At 33.9% G+C, this 17,179-nt stretch overlaps 1 protein-coding gene across 6 annotated transcripts in view; it reads left to right on the top strand.

Annotated features, from left to right (window-relative positions):
- Positions 1-17,179, top strand: part of XRN2 (5'-3' exoribonuclease 2) — a 110,159-nt gene that overhangs the window by 49,331 nt on the left and 43,649 nt on the right. For all 6 annotated transcript variants that reach the window (XM_043986627.1, XM_043986629.1, XM_043986632.1 and 3 more), the window contains 10 exons: positions 1,167-1,211; positions 2,793-2,924; positions 6,175-6,293; positions 8,340-8,475; positions 9,966-10,073; positions 10,183-10,272; positions 10,909-10,981; positions 15,188-15,271; positions 16,879-16,976; positions 17,056-17,135. In XM_043986627.1, the coding sequence (XP_043842562.1) occupies positions 1,167-1,211; positions 2,793-2,924; positions 6,175-6,293; positions 8,340-8,475; positions 9,966-10,073; positions 10,183-10,272; positions 10,909-10,981; positions 15,188-15,271; positions 16,879-16,976; positions 17,056-17,135 (965 nt within the window). The remainder of the gene's footprint in view (positions 1-1,166; positions 1,212-2,792; positions 2,925-6,174; positions 6,294-8,339; positions 8,476-9,965; positions 10,074-10,182; positions 10,273-10,908; positions 10,982-15,187; positions 15,272-16,878; positions 16,977-17,055; positions 17,136-17,179) is intronic.

The following is a 17,179-nucleotide window of genomic DNA, read 5'->3' as shown; positions in this document are numbered from 1 at the left end:
CATTTAGCCAAAAGATAAGTATTAATACTGTCAAGAAATATTTTAGCAGGAAGGTGCCTTAAAACATTTTTTAACAAGTTGTAAATGAATTTGTGATATGGAAAGGTTTTTCATGTTTAAAAATTAAATGAGAGGGCAGACTTCATCTAGGGACTATATGTCTCATGGATCAATCATTTAAAAAATTTACATTAAATTATAAATAGTTAACTGCTAATCTACCTTTTGCTACTGTGTATGCTTAACCAAATGTTATACTTAACAGCATTATGCACATTGCAGTGCATGTATGATAACAATAATTAACATTAACAACAATTGAGCTTTTTGAACATTCTTTTTTTTTTTTTTAAGTGAGGCAATTGGGGTTAAGTGACTTGCCCAGGGTCACACAGCTAGTAAAGTGTCAAGTGTCTGAGGCCGGATTTGAACTCAGGTACTCCTGACTCCAGGGCCGGTGCTCTATCCACTGCGCCACTTAGCTGCCCCGAACATTCTTATTTATATTGTAATGCAATGAATTATATTAGTACCTTTTTTGAGGTACTTGGGCATTGTCACTTTGAGGGGCAGAGTGGCATTGGGCACTAGTTTTCGTCTGAATTTAATCAACAAAGAGCTTAACATCTTTCTTTTCAGAGGTATATGTATTTCAGTAAAACAAAAAAGAGCCATAGTCATATTTTGTAAAATTGGTTAGACAGATTAGTGTAGAGAGATCCTTATTTCTTTTAGGTCTGCTACATTTTTGGTATAGAAAGGGCAATCTTTTGTTTTGACTGCTTCATTTATTTTCCTTCTATTTATTACCTGGTATGGCAGATGTATTGTGAAATACTAGGAAAGTCCTAAATGCCTTTTTAATTTTCTATTTCTAATCATGTTAATTATCAAGATTTATCTCTTGTCCCTCAATCCTGTGAGCCATAAACTTCATTATCATTCATGCCATACTTTTCTGTATCTGCTTCATATTGACAAAGGACAAAAGTTATGCTTGAGCTTACATTTAAAATAATAGACACCATCCAAAGTAGTAATAGCTAGAAAGAATTATCAAGATCTTAATATTTAATGTCTTTGTCTTTAAAATTCCTAAATTACTAATAATCCTAAATTATACTCAGTAATAATGGGATGATTTGAATGTTACATTTTTGTTTCAGGAAAGTTTTAAAAGAAGGCAAAAAGAAAAAAGAAAAAGAATGAAGGTAAGTCTTAGTAGGTTCCTTAAGCATAGTATTGGCAGAAATTAGAATCACTTTCATATCTTTTCCACTAAGTATCAATGGCAGTATCTGGCCAAGAATGTGCCTATACCAGATCTTGTTTAAAGAAATAACTAGTGATAAGCTGAATTCCCTTTTATTCTCTTGTGGATTGCTTATAACTAACTGATCTCCATTTCTTCAGTGTCTCTTTATCCTCTATTCTAGCCCACATACTATCATTTATGTTAATCTCCCTAAGTAATGATTTAATCATATTAATCATATTAATTCTCTGCTTAAAAATCTCCAATTGGCCTTCTTGGGTGCAGGATAAAGTCTAAATTATGACTGCTATTCAGAGCCCTCTACGGTATCTCACCACTTTAACCTCATTTTCTCCTATTCCCAAACATGAATCCTTTATTTTAGTCAAGACTCCTGACTATTAAATGAATCCTATTCATTACTAGAACGTCTTTCTCTTCTGTCTAAATCCTACTTAACTTTCAAGGTCCTGATCTGTCCAATCTACTTAGACTATTTCAGTGCTTATTGATCTTACCCATTTCTGGTGAACACTTTATTATTGTCTGAATTGGCCATTTTGTGTCTTAATTATACAAACACACATTGCATTAGGATTTGGGAGTGATGTTGGAAATGGGAGACTGAAGGTCAGGAGAGAGATTGGTGAAGGCTTGAAAACGTAATATGGTCATATAAAATGGAGTTGAGGGAAGTAGATTAGACAAGACTTGTTGATACATTTTATATGAGGAAATAGAAAGACTTGAGAGATGGCTATGAGGTGTAGTTAATAGTAGTGGCTAACACAAGGTTTGCAGAGCTCTTTACATACATTATTTCATTTGAGTATCATAACAGCCTTGTGAGTTGGTATTGCTGGTATTATCTCATTTTACAAATTAAGAAACTGTCTTAGAACAAAAAGGGATACTTGAAGAATGGGTTATTTTAAGGTAAAATATATCAAGAGTACTACTTTGAGACCTGCTGAATTTAAGACCTTTATATAACATCCACGTGGAAATAGCAGTTTGTGACTTCTGCGGTATTGGAGTTTAGGGGAGAAATGAAAGCTACATAGATAGTTTTGAATTCATATGCATAGAAAGGATAATTGAACTCATTCAGTTCTAAGAAGACCACCAATAGTTATGTAGAAATAGAAGAGAAGAGGGTGCAGGGAAGAGCCTTGTGAAGCATTCTTATCTAGAGGGTAAGATTTGAAAGGAACCCTAGCAAAAAAACAAACCAAAAAAACTGAGAAGAACCAAGCAAGATCATTACCATAGGCCAAATTCTAAGGCGGCCAGAGTTATTACCCATTTTTTGTGCTAAACGTCCTTTTGGCAGTGTATTAAAACGTGGACTCTGTAAAATGTTTCTGAATACATAAAATGCATGGGATTGCAAAACAAACCAAATATATTGAAATTTAGTTACCAAAATACTAAAAGTACAAGTTATTTTTACCTTGTTTTAGAGTACTGTCCCTCTACTATGAGTTTGTTTGTTAATCTTGATTTTTATTTTAACATGTATTTCTCTTCCTGATAGAGGGATCAGCCAGCTTTTGTTCCTACTGGAATTTTAACCCCTCAAGCCTTGGGTGCAAGAAATTCACATGGATCTCAAGTAGCTAATAATCCAAGACAAGCAGCCTATGAAATGAGAATGCATAATAATTCTGTAAGTGGTTATTTATTCTTCCTTTGTCCCATAAGGATGTAGTAAATAATCAGTATATGTGGTAGTAATTATTTGAAATTGTTAGTATAATATAGATCTTACTAATTAAGTTAGAGAAGTTTTTCTTAATTTCCCACCTAAAATCAATTTTTCTTCTGATAATTGCACAGGTTTTTTTGTTGTTGTTTTTTTTTTAAAGTGAGGTAATTGGGGTTAAGTGACTTGCCCAGGGTCACACAGCTAGTAAGTGTTAAGTGTCTGAGGCCGGATTTGAACTCAGGTACTCCTGACTCCAGGGCCGGTGCCCTATCCACTGCACCACCTAGCTGCCCCAATTGCACAGTTTTAATATAAAAATATTTAACTTATATATTGTTATAAACCTCATATGTGTGAGAGGTAGTATGGCAGAGTGAATAAAGAGCCAGCCCTTCAGGTTAGGAAGTATTGGCTGGCTATTGTAGCCCTGGGGAAATCCTTTAACCTCTGAACTAGGCCACTCTAAAGCTCTAAGTTGCAGAACAGTCGCTGATATGTAGAGGAAGCTCTTAGGCAGCACCTTGTGAAGATGAAGTCAAAGGTCTAGTCTCATTCTATCCCGAATCAGATACTCACATTTTAAAGAGTATTATAAAAATATTACAAAGTAGTGCTAATGAATTTGAGCAGGCCATAATAGAATGTATGCTACTGGTTGTCACCTCTTCTTAATAGTGTGAGGATTAGAGCAGTAAGGTCATCAGCCTCCAATAACATCAGAGAAGAGAGGTTTCCATGCTTCTCCTGGGTCTTCTTATTTTTAGGAGTTCTTCTGAAAAATTCACCACTACCGAGATATAGAATAACTCTGTTAAATGTTTCCTCTGAAAGTTTACTTTTGTCGGGGAAAAAATCGTAAATATTCTTTGGGAAAAGGTTCAGGAGTGGAGGAGTTCAATAGGGTGTGAGAGTTAGGAAAAAAGGCATTTCATAATATGAAAAAACAAACATTTCTTGCATGAGTTTTCAGCAGGTTAGTGGTCTGTGATCTAGATCCAAGAGTTGTGCTTGGAAAAGAGTGAGGAGGAGACATGTTTGAACAGTGGTTCTCCCACACTTCTGTTTTTTGTTAAGTAAGGTTTGATCCTGGTTCCCTAAAGCTTGCCATATTGTGTTTAAGGTAAATGCTTTAAAAAAGCAAAACCCAGCATACCAAACTTTCTTGTTCCAATAGTAATGTTTCTTTGAAAGCTCGCTCTCTAGTATGCAGACCTTTTGACATAAAGGGATATTGATTCTCTCTATTAGCTGAAATTCAGAACAGTGTTATTTTGAAGTCCCCATAGTTGTATATTCTGGGATTGAATCTGCTTTTTCTGTCTTATCCTCTCTAGAACTTTAGAACTTAATCTTTGAATATACTTTTGAGGAGTGTAGCAGAGAGGTCAAAACAAAACTCTTTGAGACACCTAGAGGTGATTAGGACAAAGCATTCCTTCCTTTAAAACAGGGGTCTTAAAATTTTTTTATTGAAAAATGTAAATTTGACATTTTTTTCTTAAAAATATAAAAAGCATTCTTAGCTCATGAGCTGTATAAAACAAAAACAGATTTGACCCTCTTGCCATAGTGTGCCAACCCCTTCTCTAAAAGAGTGGAAAAAAGTGAGGTTGAGAAAGAAAACTGCCAGTAAAGCAGCAATACAGTATTTTTTTTTTTTTTAGTAAGGCAGTTGGGGTTAAGTGACTTGCCCAGGGTCACACAGCTAGTAAGTGTTAAGTGTCTGAGGCCAGATTTGAACTCAGGTACTCCTGAATCCAGGGCCGGTGCTCTATCCACTGCGCCATCTAGCTGCCCCAGCAATACAGTATTAATACAAATAAATAGAAAGTCATTTTAAAAGGGAGAAAGCACTAATAACTTGAGATGATCAGCAAAGCTTTTGTTTGGAAGATGGCCAGCACCTAATTTGAGCTTTGAAGAAAACTAGGTATTATAAAGGAATATATTTCAGGAGTGAGAGGCAATCTGACACAGGGATGTACTGCTAAATTCTGGTAGTGACTTGCAGAGCAGTTGGGTTGGAACTTACAGAAAATAATAGCAATAAATCTGGAAAGGCGAGCCTCACCCCTTCCCCTGGTCTATTTTGATAGACTTATTTGCTTAATGAAACCATGTTCCTCAGGGAGGATCTTAAGTCTAGGATCTTGAGTGAAATTTATTAAGTGACTGGATAGCTACTAAGAATATTTTCAATAAATTAGATCAGATCGAATAACCTAGAGGCAGCAGTTATCATAGTGGAAAGTGCACTAAATTGGAGTCAGAACCCCTGGGTTCAGATCTCCCCTCTGCTACTTATAACTTGTGTGATGTTAAATCATTTCACCTCTATGGGACTATTATGTAGGAGGAGAGGTTTGGATTAGATTTCAGAAGTTCTTTATAGCCCTAAAATTTTGTGAATGTTATCAAATGTGAAACATAAAAGTTGTTCATACTTGTATTTATTTTCTTCCTGTCTTTTGTACTTTGGAAATTTTTATTTAACAATGGGACACAAATGCCTAATGTATATCTTTGTTTTTTAAGTTTTACACATTTGAACTCTTATCTCTTTAAAAATTTCATTGTTAGTTTTTTATTTTTAAGGACCTAGAATATTTTGGACTAAAAATTGTTAGCATGTAAGTTGTGTTAATTTTAACTAATATTTTCATGAAATTGGAATTTTTACCAGCTGTATTATGTCTGTACTGTGAATTTCATTGTAGTGCATTGCTATTATTTTCTTCTTTCAAAGATTTAGTTTTACTTGACTCTTCTTAGTTTTTTCTATGGAGAAATAAACTTTAAATTCTGCTTTTTTGGTAATCTATATCCTCTTCTTTACTCAAATTCTTGCAATTGAGTCAATTTATTTTTCATTTAGTTAGCTCCATCCATATTAAAGGAGAAAGTAATATTTCAAGACTTGTTTCCTTCTCAATTTTGTTTTTGTCTTGATTGACTTCAATTTGGGAGACTTTAAACAATAATGAATTTGGGGCCTGTTATAATCATAATTTTGGGGCTTTTGTGTGTGTGTGTGTGAGATAAGACTTTGTATCCTCTACTTTATTGGCCAAAGCTATCTACTAGGTGTTTAGAAGACTTTTATGAAGTTAATTATATAATAAAAGTGGTAATACCTTGCATGTTTGTAAGGCTTATGTTTAAAGTGAATATTCAAACCTTTTATTTGTAATATAATAACTTTTGTCCCCAGAGTCCTTTAACATCTCCCAATACTAGTTTCACTTCTGATGGCTCCCCATCTCCAGGAGGAGGAATTAAGCGAAAAGCAGAAGATAGTGACAGTGAACCTGAGCCAGAGGATAACGTCAGGTGAAGCCATTTTTTTTTTTTGTAGCACTTTGTTAGCAAATTGCTGAAATAGATGCAGTCTAATTAATGCCATTTAGCTTAGAGCAGCAGTGCCTTGCGATGCTTTTCTGTGATCTTTTTATCCACCAGTAATTAATGTGGAGGGTTAGAATATTCCGTAAATTCCAGTGAGATGTGTAAGCTATAGCTGTTAAACCTAAGTATCTAGATTAGTATGCGTGCAGGTTTTCATCCTCCAAGCCACTTCTCCCTTTGAGACCAGGCACTAGATTGACTAGACGTTCAGTGTTTAGATTTGATTATGTGATCTGAATGTCACTGTTTTGAGATTGAATTTTTAAGCTGTTTAACCCATAAAGTTCAGTTATCCTTAGATACATAATATAGCTGATTTTGATCATCTCAGTAGAATAACTGCTTTCAAAAAAGGTACAAAATCATGAATACTCAGAAGTGTACAGTTGCATAAATTAAAAAATATATGTGACCTTTGAATTTTAATTCATAAATTGATTTATAAGCATGAACTTTGTTTTGATGAGAAGTTATTTCCTTGGTATATACTTAATTTTTAAGAGTGAATTTGAGGGTCTTAGAGTCTTGAATTTGAGGGTTTGATAATTAGCCTTGCTCTCAAAACTAAAACTTTGAAAACCCAAAGGTAAAAGGCTAACAATTTATATATTTCTTAGAAAGAAAATATGTGAAAACTAAAGTCCAACAGATTGCCTTCATTTTTTATTGAACATGAAAGTTGAAGTTTTTGATGATTAGAAACCTGTATGAAAATTCTGTCTTCTGATAGCAGACTCAGTATTGTATAATTAGAAGTATCATTGAGCAGCTGTTTATTACTCTACCTGACATACCAGGATATTAGCATTTCTCTTCATAGGTATCTTTCAGTTCTCTCTTTCATTTATAGCAGCTCAAGTAGTAAGCATCAATAATAGTTTACTCTATGGTTTTAGCTTTAAAATTAAGATAATTTTTAGTACTGGGTAGAAAATACTCATCAATTTCTTCCAGCGTTTTGATATTTAATCTTTTTTTAAAAATCTTAGTGCCAATGTTGATAGTCTCTTTTATTCAGAGAGGATAAATATTGGCCATTTGCCCTTAAACATGTAAAAATGTATATTTAGTACACATTTGCACACAGATATTTTAAAATGTAGATATTAAAATGGAACATACGTGTTGTTGATTTTTGTAATAGTTGGGGGGGTTGCCTTTGGCCTTTTGACATCCTTTGTTTTTGTACATTTTATAAGTGTAAGATAAAAGGTGGTATTTATGAGAATTTAATTTTTTATATGAATTTCCAAAATTGATTAAGAAAATTAAGAAAAATACCATAAGGATTAGCTCTATGGGTACATTGGAAGACACACTGGCTTCCTAATTTGGTGCAGTGATTTAAATAAGTATACAATGAATTGTAGATTGTACTTCAGTGCATTATCAGCTTTGAGGAATTAACTGCAACAACCTAAGGCCTCTTCTTTTCATAAGCACAATAACACTCAGCTAGTATTGGGGTGGGGCCTATGACAGAGTGAATTTACTTTTTAACTATTCCAAAATCAATTTAAATTATTTTCATATGATTAATTATTATGGGTTATCCATTTCTTGTTCCAATCTATCCTCCAGTATTATGAAATCCAAGATTTTTTTTTTTGGCATTCTTTTGTAACAGATTGAGCTTTGTATGCTAGTTTTATATGCCAAAAGCAAATTTTGATTAAAAAGCCAAGGAACTTGGCTTACATGGTGTCTTTTATGGGTCTTAAAACCCATATTATACTGGTTTGAATGAAATGAGGTTACTTTATTATTTTTGAAGCCACTTTAGGATGGTCAAATACTCTTGACAGTTGGGATTTTTTGAAATATGCAGTTAAATATTTTAACTTTGCTACTTATATACTATGTATATCTACTCTTGTTTTAAATAGCTCTGTTTTTGTTTTAGGATATTTAAGCAGTCAGTTTTCATAATTAGCATCATAATTGAGCATAAATTAACTGCTTGGGTTTTAGGTTATGGGAATCTGGTTGGAAGCAACGGTATTATAAGAACAAATTTGATGTTGATGCGGCTGATGAGAAATTCCGTCGTAAAGTTGTGCAGTCTTATGTTGAAGGACTATGTTGGGTTCTTCGATATTATTACCAGGTACTGAGTTGTTGTTATTTTTTTCCCCAAATCTCTTAACTACTAATTTTAAGAAGGCAATTTTTATATATTCTATTTGCTGAACTGTATCCTAAAACAAAACCTGTGATGGTTTTTTTTAAACTTCTTATTCCTGTATTGAATCTGCTGTCCTGATTAATATTTTCATAAAGATTTCTGAACTCCTGAGAGAATAATATATAAACTACACTCGCTCTCTCTCTTGTTCTTTTTCTCTCTCACTCTCTTGCTCTCTCTTTTCCCTCTCTCTCTTTATTGGGTTAAAGGATTTCACTTCTTTATCACATAGGATGATTGACTTAAGAGATTATTAAAGGTCAGTGTTCTTTAACTTGGAATAAAAATTAGAATGATGGAATAGCTAAATTAATTAATTGAAAGTGACTAAATGACTTTACAAAGAACAAAGCATGCAATATACTAGTAAGAATTAGAAAGGAATTGAATTGTGTCAATCTCCTCTCTATAATACAGTGATGTTACATGAAGTGCATTATAATTGAAGTAATCTGTGTCTGGTTTAAATCTTTTGATAATTGAGATGTCAGATTGGTAAGAGATTAGTTAGACATTGGAGGTAGTAGCACTGATCGTTAATAACTAATTTCGTGCTCTGAGAGCAGAGAGAGTTTTGTGTGACCTGGGAGTGGATGAAATTTACCTACTAAGCAGCAGAATTATGTGATACAATTAGTATTAATATTTTGTTTGTAGGATTTATTCCTATTGATATTGTTGTAATTTATATCTAGTGTCAAAGCATTTAAAATCAACATTTAAACGTTTTGTCACTTAAAAGAATACTGTTCAATTTTTCATTAGCTTAGGAAATTTGATTATTATTTTATAGTGGTAGTCGGAATCATGTCTCTATTGGGACAGTATTGTGTACTTGACATATCCTTTATTTTGTTTGAAACAACCTTGGCCACCAGTTAAAGAAAGTTGAAAGTTAAGGTATTTAGAAATGGCTACCTTATTTAATAATGTGAGGAAAGATCAATTTTCTTTCCTGAAATTTATCATTTAACATAATATATTTGAGGGTAGAGAGTAGACTCTTTGCCCATTGTGCTCTCAAATATGTAGATATGTCTAAGTGGTTGGTATGTTGAGTTGTCATCCTTAATGACAGATACATTTAAAAAGCATCATGCCTCAGAGACAACCTTTTAAGTGCATTAGTTTTGTTTCATCAAGCAGCCTAAATCCCAGATATGTATTTGATAATAGACTATTATTCTTTAAAATGCTTTTATAGATTTTTTTAAGCCTAAACTTTTTATCTCTTAGGAATCAAGGAGTTTAGTAATACAATTTTAATAAAGACAAACTTCCTAGAAGTGTATGGCCGATGTGTATACATGATCTATATCCATTATGATAGTTGGTATGCTAAAAATGTTGTTTCTTAAAGCAATATAATTTTCACTATATTATGTCAATAACATAATATTTAATACCTTTAGGGCTGTGCTTCCTGGAAGTGGTATTATCCTTTCCATTATGCACCATTTGCTTCAGACTTTGAAGGTATTGCAGACCTACCCTCTGATTTTGAAAAGGGTACAAGACCGGTAAGACTCATTATTTAGAATCATAGCATTTTGGGAACTTTTTTGCCAACTTGAAAAAAAATTTTATGTTGTTCTTAATCATTTGTCTTTTTGTTGTTGTTTTTTGCAGTTTAAACCACTGGAGCAACTTATGGGGGTATTTCCAGCTGCAAGTGGTAACTTTCTACCTCCCTCATGGCGGAAGCTTATGAGTGACCCTGTAAGACATTTTTTCTTATTTTTAAAAAAAGTGTGTTTGTGTGTGTATGGAGGACAATTCTTTTTTAAAAAATTTTTATTAAATTTGAATTCAGTTACTATGGGTTTTATTTTCTAGTTTAAATACTATTAGAGAAAGAGTAGAACAACTTGAAATTTAACTTCACCATACCTAATTTCATTGTCACTTGTCCAAAAATTAAAAAACAAAAGAAGACCCAAAACTTTTCCTGTCTATGGATATGCTAAACTTTTTTTTTTTTAAATCTCCTTTCTCTGTCCATGATGGCTTCAAGGTCTAAGAAGATAATCCTGAAATAACTTCTGAACTGTTCATTTCCTTAATGTGATCATTGGTGTGATAAAATATGATGTAGGAGCATACTGGTATTTTATGAACTAAGTCCATAATTTTCAGTTTTAAAATTCTCCCATCTGCATCAGCTCCTCAGTCTTTAAAATACAATTACAAAAAACCAAATTAATTAGTTCTAGAATTAACTTATCTTTATAAAGTGTGCTAATTTTAAGAAGCTATAAAAACCATAATCTGAAAGATAAACATTTTTAAGACTAAGATATAACAGACTTATACAGTTGCTTTTAACATTTTATTTTCATCTTGCATCCAATGTAGGAATCCAGTATAATTGACTTCTATCCTGAAGATTTTGCAATTGATTTGAATGGGAAGAAATATGCTTGGCAAGGTAATGTACATTCTCTTATTGATCTCAGCTTTAGAGAGAGAGAGAGAGAGAGTGTGTGTGTGTGTGTGTGTGTGTGTGTGTGTGTGTGTGTATACGGGTATGCATGTGCACATATAGAAATAAATAACCATAATGACATTTTAATTAGATACATTTGCTTTGTGTGCTGTACTTAAAGAAAATATCTTCAAGTGAAGGTTTAAAAAAAACAACTTATAGTGAAGAATGAACTGGAGTTTTGCACTTCACCTAGGACTGACAGTGTTTAATTCTAATTTTTTCTTCTGTCATTTTTGCTTATCAGCCTTGATTTGTAATTATATCTTTTATCTCTTTTGCATTCAATTACTAGATCTTACTCTGGATAGTCAGTGCTCATTAGTAGGTTAGCAGTGCTGAAAAAAGACCATAAACACACAAGTTCTGATTTGGGGATTTCCTTTATACAGTAATGAAATATGTGAAGTAGTTTAGATACACACACACACACACACACACACACACACACACATACTTGGGGAGGGGGGTAGGGCAATTGAGGGGTTAAGTGACTTGCCCAAGGTCACACAGCTAGTAAGTGTAAAGTGCCTTAGGCTGGATTTGAACTCAGGTCCTCCTGAATCCGAGGCTGGTGCTTTATCCACTGTACCACCTGGCTGCCCCAGTTTAGATACTTTTATATAATTTTGAATGCCAATTTTGTTTATTTTTTAATGTCTTTTCATTGTCTTTTTTCTCCTCTTTTCCTTCTGACTTGCCTTAGTGTTAGCAAAAATGTCATACATAATTAGGACCAATTTCAGGGCACATTCATTTTTTAAAAATTTAATTAACATTAAAGATGGTAACCAAATATGTATTTGGATGACTATCTCATATGTTATACATAAAACCTGACTTTAACCAATAATTTTTAACCTTTTTCTCAGTCGTATATTTTATTGGTAAAGCAAGGAAGTAGTAAAAATTGATTGAGATCTAGTACCTTTTCTTTCTTCTGACCATTCTCCTTGGTGCTAATGAACAAGTAAAACATTAGAAAAAGACGTGGGAAAATTAAAAAGGTATGGATGAAACAAACACAAGGTGGGGAAAAAATGTAAACCATTACTTTCTAACTTTGTTTTATTTATGGTATCTGGAATATAGGAATACTTTGTGATTATGTAAAGTTAAGTCTCAATTAGTGATGAAAATAAGATATAGAAACCAATAGGAAGGTAAAATTATGTTTATACTATATATATATATACACACACACACATACATAATACAAATATTTAATTATCTCTGCTTCATGCTTTGAGAGACAAAACACATGGATATCAGAAGTTGTGTGGTATTTTGGCTTCTAACTAAATTTGTTCATTAATTAACAAAAGAACTTAGGAAGGAGGAGTATGAGAGTACTTTTTCTGATGCTTAATTTTAACAACAAATTAAATTGGATCCATGGATTTTCAAAAGCATGTTAAATAGACCTATGTTGAGTGAACAAAATCATATCTTTATTATTACTCTTAACTGAAGCTGAAGCCCTGTAAATTAGTAGAAATAAAATGTACAGAAAAAAATACACAGACATAAAACTTATAGAACTTCAAAATACTCCCTGCTCCTAGTTGATCAGTGAGTCATTGTATTATCATTGAGAATGTGACTTAAATGCTGCAATAGAAGCACTTATCCTTAGTTTTGGTGACATTGTTATAACCTTTTTTTTTGGGTGGGGCAGTGAGGGTTAAGTGACTTGCCTAGGGTCACTCAGTTAGTGTCAAGTGTCTGAGTCCGAATTTGAACTCAGGTCCTATTGAATCCAGGGCCAGTGCTTTATCCACTGCGCCACCTAGCTGTCCCCTATTGTTATAAACTCTTAAGAGGAAATTAACTATTATTGGCAGTTATTGTTGGTGGTTTTGTTGTGGTTTTGTTTGAGGATTGGCCTTTTGAGTTATTTATTATAAACATAAGGCTATGCTTTTTTCTTTCTTTTTTTGTGAGGCAGTTGGGGTTAAGTGACTTGCCCAGGGTCACACAGCTAGTAAGTGTCAAGTGTCTGAGGCTGGCTTTGAACTCAGGTCCTCCTGAATCCAGGGCTAGTGCTTTATCCACTGTACCACCTAGCTGCCAATTTTAATGTAGTTTAAGATCACACTGCTTGGTTCATCAAGTCTGTAGTTCTCTAAGACTCCCATATCTTTTTCAGACACAGTACTTTTAGACACCATACATTTTACAAATGAGGTCTAACATTGAGATTGGGACCAGAACCTCAGTCTACATTACTTAAGTGTAAGCATTGTAGACTCAGTGAGCATGTCATATTTGCTCAGTTAAAGGAAGTAGGTATCCATTTTTGTACTTAAACAGTGAATGGAGAATGTTTTTATTTGATACTTTAGGGTTCTGCCTACCTGAGACGGTATGGAGTTTGACTTCATTTCTTGATTGATTTTTTTTTTAACTTAAAGGAAAAAAGTTTTGTTTCATTAATAACAATCTCAACCATATTATTGTTTCCACATTTATATTAACTGATAAAAGATGTCCTGCCATATGTCATATAGTTTTAGAGTACAGAGTGTCCAAGTGCTTTTAATTTTTTAGATATATACATATCTGTCTATACACACCAAATTTAGGTTGATTTGTTTTTGTTTTTTTGTGAGGCAATGAAGGTTTTAGTGACTTGCCCAGGGTCACCTAGCTGCTCCCTAATATGTTCTTTTTTTTTTTTTTAAGTGAGGCATTTGGGATTAAGTGACTTGCCCAGGGTCACACAGCTAGTAAGTGTTAAGTGTCTGAGGTCAGCTTTGAACTCAGGTACTCCTGACTTCAGGGCTGGTGCTCTATCCACTTCGCCACCTAGCTGCCCCTCCCTGATATGTTCTTAGTAAGAATTTCTGGCCATCATTTTTAAAGAACTAACTTGTCTTTTTGTTTGTTTTCTGTTTGGTTTTTTTTGTTTGTTTGTTTATTTTTGTTTTTTTAGTGAGGCAATTGGGGTTAAGTGACTTGCCCAGAGTCACACAGCTAGTAAGTGTTAAATGTCTGAGGCCGGATTTGAACTCAGGTACTCCTGACTCCAGGGCTGGTGCTCTATCCACTTGCGCCATCTAGCTGCCCTCCTAACTTGTCTTTTTAAATAGATAGCATTCTCAAATGTGTGATTACCAACTGTTCCATTTTTCCATAGCAGCATAAACTTTTACTGCTATTGAAAGTTAAACTTTGTCCTTGTTTTTTTGAAGGGGTAAATTATGATGGATGGTCTAGAAAAAGTAATTAAATCATTTGAAATTACAGATTGTGAGGGCCAAAATTTGATATATGGAGCATTATTAGGGTGACCGCCTTAATATTGGTGTTCTGGAAATATGAGGGACTCTTTTAGGTTTAATCTACCCTTTGAACTTTCCTTTTTATATATTCCTCCCAGGCCAATAAGAAAAGGAGCCTCTGGGCTTTAGTTCATAAAGAATCAGCTTTTATTACTTGGGAATTAATTAAACCACAAAGGTGAAACCAATTATGGAAATAAGGAAGTAGGAATACAGATAGATAGTCTTAACTCTAAGCTTAGCCTATTTCCGTCATTAACTCATCAACTCCGAACTGCTAGCCAGACCAAGAACCAGCACACCCAAGACAGAGCATGAAATACACTACCACTGAGCCGAGCGCCACCAGAGACTCCTCTCCAGGCCGCAAGAGCTCTTTGAACACACCCTGCCTCCCAAAAGTTCCCTCCCTTCCGGTCATTTTACATTTTTTCCTCCCCAAAAAGGGGAGGTCCTTCTCAGTAGCATACTTAATCTCAGAGTGGGCCAGGTGTGGCCCTTCCCAAATGATTCAGCTAAAACTTTCGATATTAATCTTTACCACAAATAATTTTTACCACATTTCCCCCTTTGTTTCATTGGAAAAATTTGAATGTGTTTGCTCAATGAAACAAGCTTATAGGAGTTTTAAGTTATGACTTACCTGTCATTTTGATTTTTCAACATTCTAGCCAAGAATATGTACCTTCTAGTTTGAAAAACTATTATTAACAATGGTCAGTTATTTTTTAATCTCTCCCACCTCTTTTTTGGTCTTTACTTCACACTTTTTTCCCCTACAGTAGCAGGACACTTTTATTAGAAATACTGACTTAAACCAGTGGTGACATTTTGCTGATTCTCTTTTTTTTTTTTTTTAAACTAGGTGTTGCCCTATTACCATTTGTTGATGAACGTCGTCTGAGAGCTGCTCTGGAAGAAGTTTATCCTGACCTTACACCTGATGAAAGTGAGAATTACATTTTAAACTATTAAGTGCTTAATATCAGTCATGTACTTAAAATTTTGGTTTTGGGGTTTTTTTTTTACGTGTATACTTCTATTACATTAGTTGTGCTTCTAATAAAAAAGAATGACTCAGTTCTCTTATTTAAAAATGTAAATTTTGATATTAAATTATTGAACTAATGACAGTCAGCATTTTCAGACTTTACATGAACTCATATATAATGTCCAGAAGAAAATCTCAAAATTAAATTATGAGAAATGGGCCTAATGAAAGTATTTGTAAGAAAATTGATTTCTGTACTGTTCTACCCTGTCTGACAAAAGAAAAAAATGGTTTTCTTAAAGGAAGGCATTCAGTCAGTAAGCCTACTGTGGGCCCTGTGCTAATACTGGGAATACAAAGAAAGGCAAAAGACAATGTCCACCTTCAAAGAGCTCACCGTCTAATGGAGGAGACAGCATACAAACAACTGTGTGTAAACAAATTCTATATGCATTAATGGAGCAGCTAGGTAGCTTACTAGATAGAGTGCCAGGCCTTAGGCAGGAAGATCCATCTTTCCCCATCTATAAAATGAGGTGGAAAAGGAAATGGTAAACCATTCAAGTATCTTTTGCTAAGAAAGCCCCAAAACTCAAGAAGAGTTAGACATGACTGAAAAAATGCACTATTATTAAGGGGAATTGGATTACCTTACAGTAAAAGTTAAGATTTTAGCTGGGATTTAAAGGAAGCCAGGGAACCCAGCAGGTACAAATGAGGAGGGAGAACATTGCAGAGCATTCTAGCCTGTGAAAATGAAGAACAGGAGGCCAGTGTTACAGGGTGAAAGAGTTGAGTGGGGTGTGACAGAAGGCTGAAAAGGTAGGAATGGGCTGGGTTTTGAAGACCTTTAGAAACCAAGTTTAGGATTTTATATTTGATTCTGCTGGTGATGGGAGCCACCATGTGAACTTTTTGACTAGATGAGTGACATGCCAGGCCAAAACTTTAGGAAGCTGAGTGAAGGAGGGAATAGAGTGGGAACAAATTTGAGGTAGGAGATCAACTACAGAAGGCCCGTACCAGGGAAATGGTTGTGTCAAAGCAGAGAAGGGGGCATATAGGAGAGATGTTATGAAAATAAAATTGACGGGACATGGCAAAAGATAGTGGTACTAAGGTGAACTAATACATTGTCATAAATGGAATTATTTTGATAATACTGATATTTATTAAGTCATACAAATTAGAAACTGCAAAAGTCCAGGTTTTTTGGAAGATAAATTTTATATGAATTTTTTAAGATTCAAAAAGAAAAAACTTTAAGTATCTACTGTGTTTATCAAATTCTTCTGCAATCTCTTCATAGTTCTTTAAACTAAAAAAAGCTACTGCCCACTTGTATTTTAATAACTTGTGAAAACCACTAAATTCTTAATTATATTCAGGGATCTTTGATACTGGCCATGTAAAATTTTCCATATAAGCAAATTATTAATTTTGATAGTTGAAATTCCTGATTTCTGAATTTCAGCTGCTTTTAATTATGTGTTTTTAAAAATGGTTTGACTTAGCTTTTCTTTCCCTCTTTCTGTTTCTCTATCTTTTTCCTCTCTTTTTCCCAGCTAGAAGAAATAGTCTTGGTGGTGATGTAATGTTTGTGGGGAAACACCATCCACTTAGTGATTTCCTTTCAGAACTGTACAAAACAGGTTCCACAGAGGTAATTAATGCCAGTATTCAATTTGTTATAATTAAAATTAATTTTTTTTCTGTTAAATTGATCATATGTTTCTTCATAGGCAGTAGATTTACCACCTGAACTTTGTCATGGGATCCAAGGAAAACTTACTTTACATGAAGAAGCCATTCTTCCAGATCAGTGAGTCTTTGGCTTTAGATATTCACATCATAGGTTTAAGACTG

Source organism: Dromiciops gliroides, chromosome 2 (genome assembly GCF_019393635.1).
Source record: "Dromiciops gliroides isolate mDroGli1 chromosome 2, mDroGli1.pri, whole genome shotgun sequence".
Taxonomy (NCBI): domain Eukaryota; kingdom Metazoa; phylum Chordata; class Mammalia; order Microbiotheria; family Microbiotheriidae; genus Dromiciops; species Dromiciops gliroides.
This window is presented reverse-complemented; position numbering and strand designations above follow the sequence as displayed.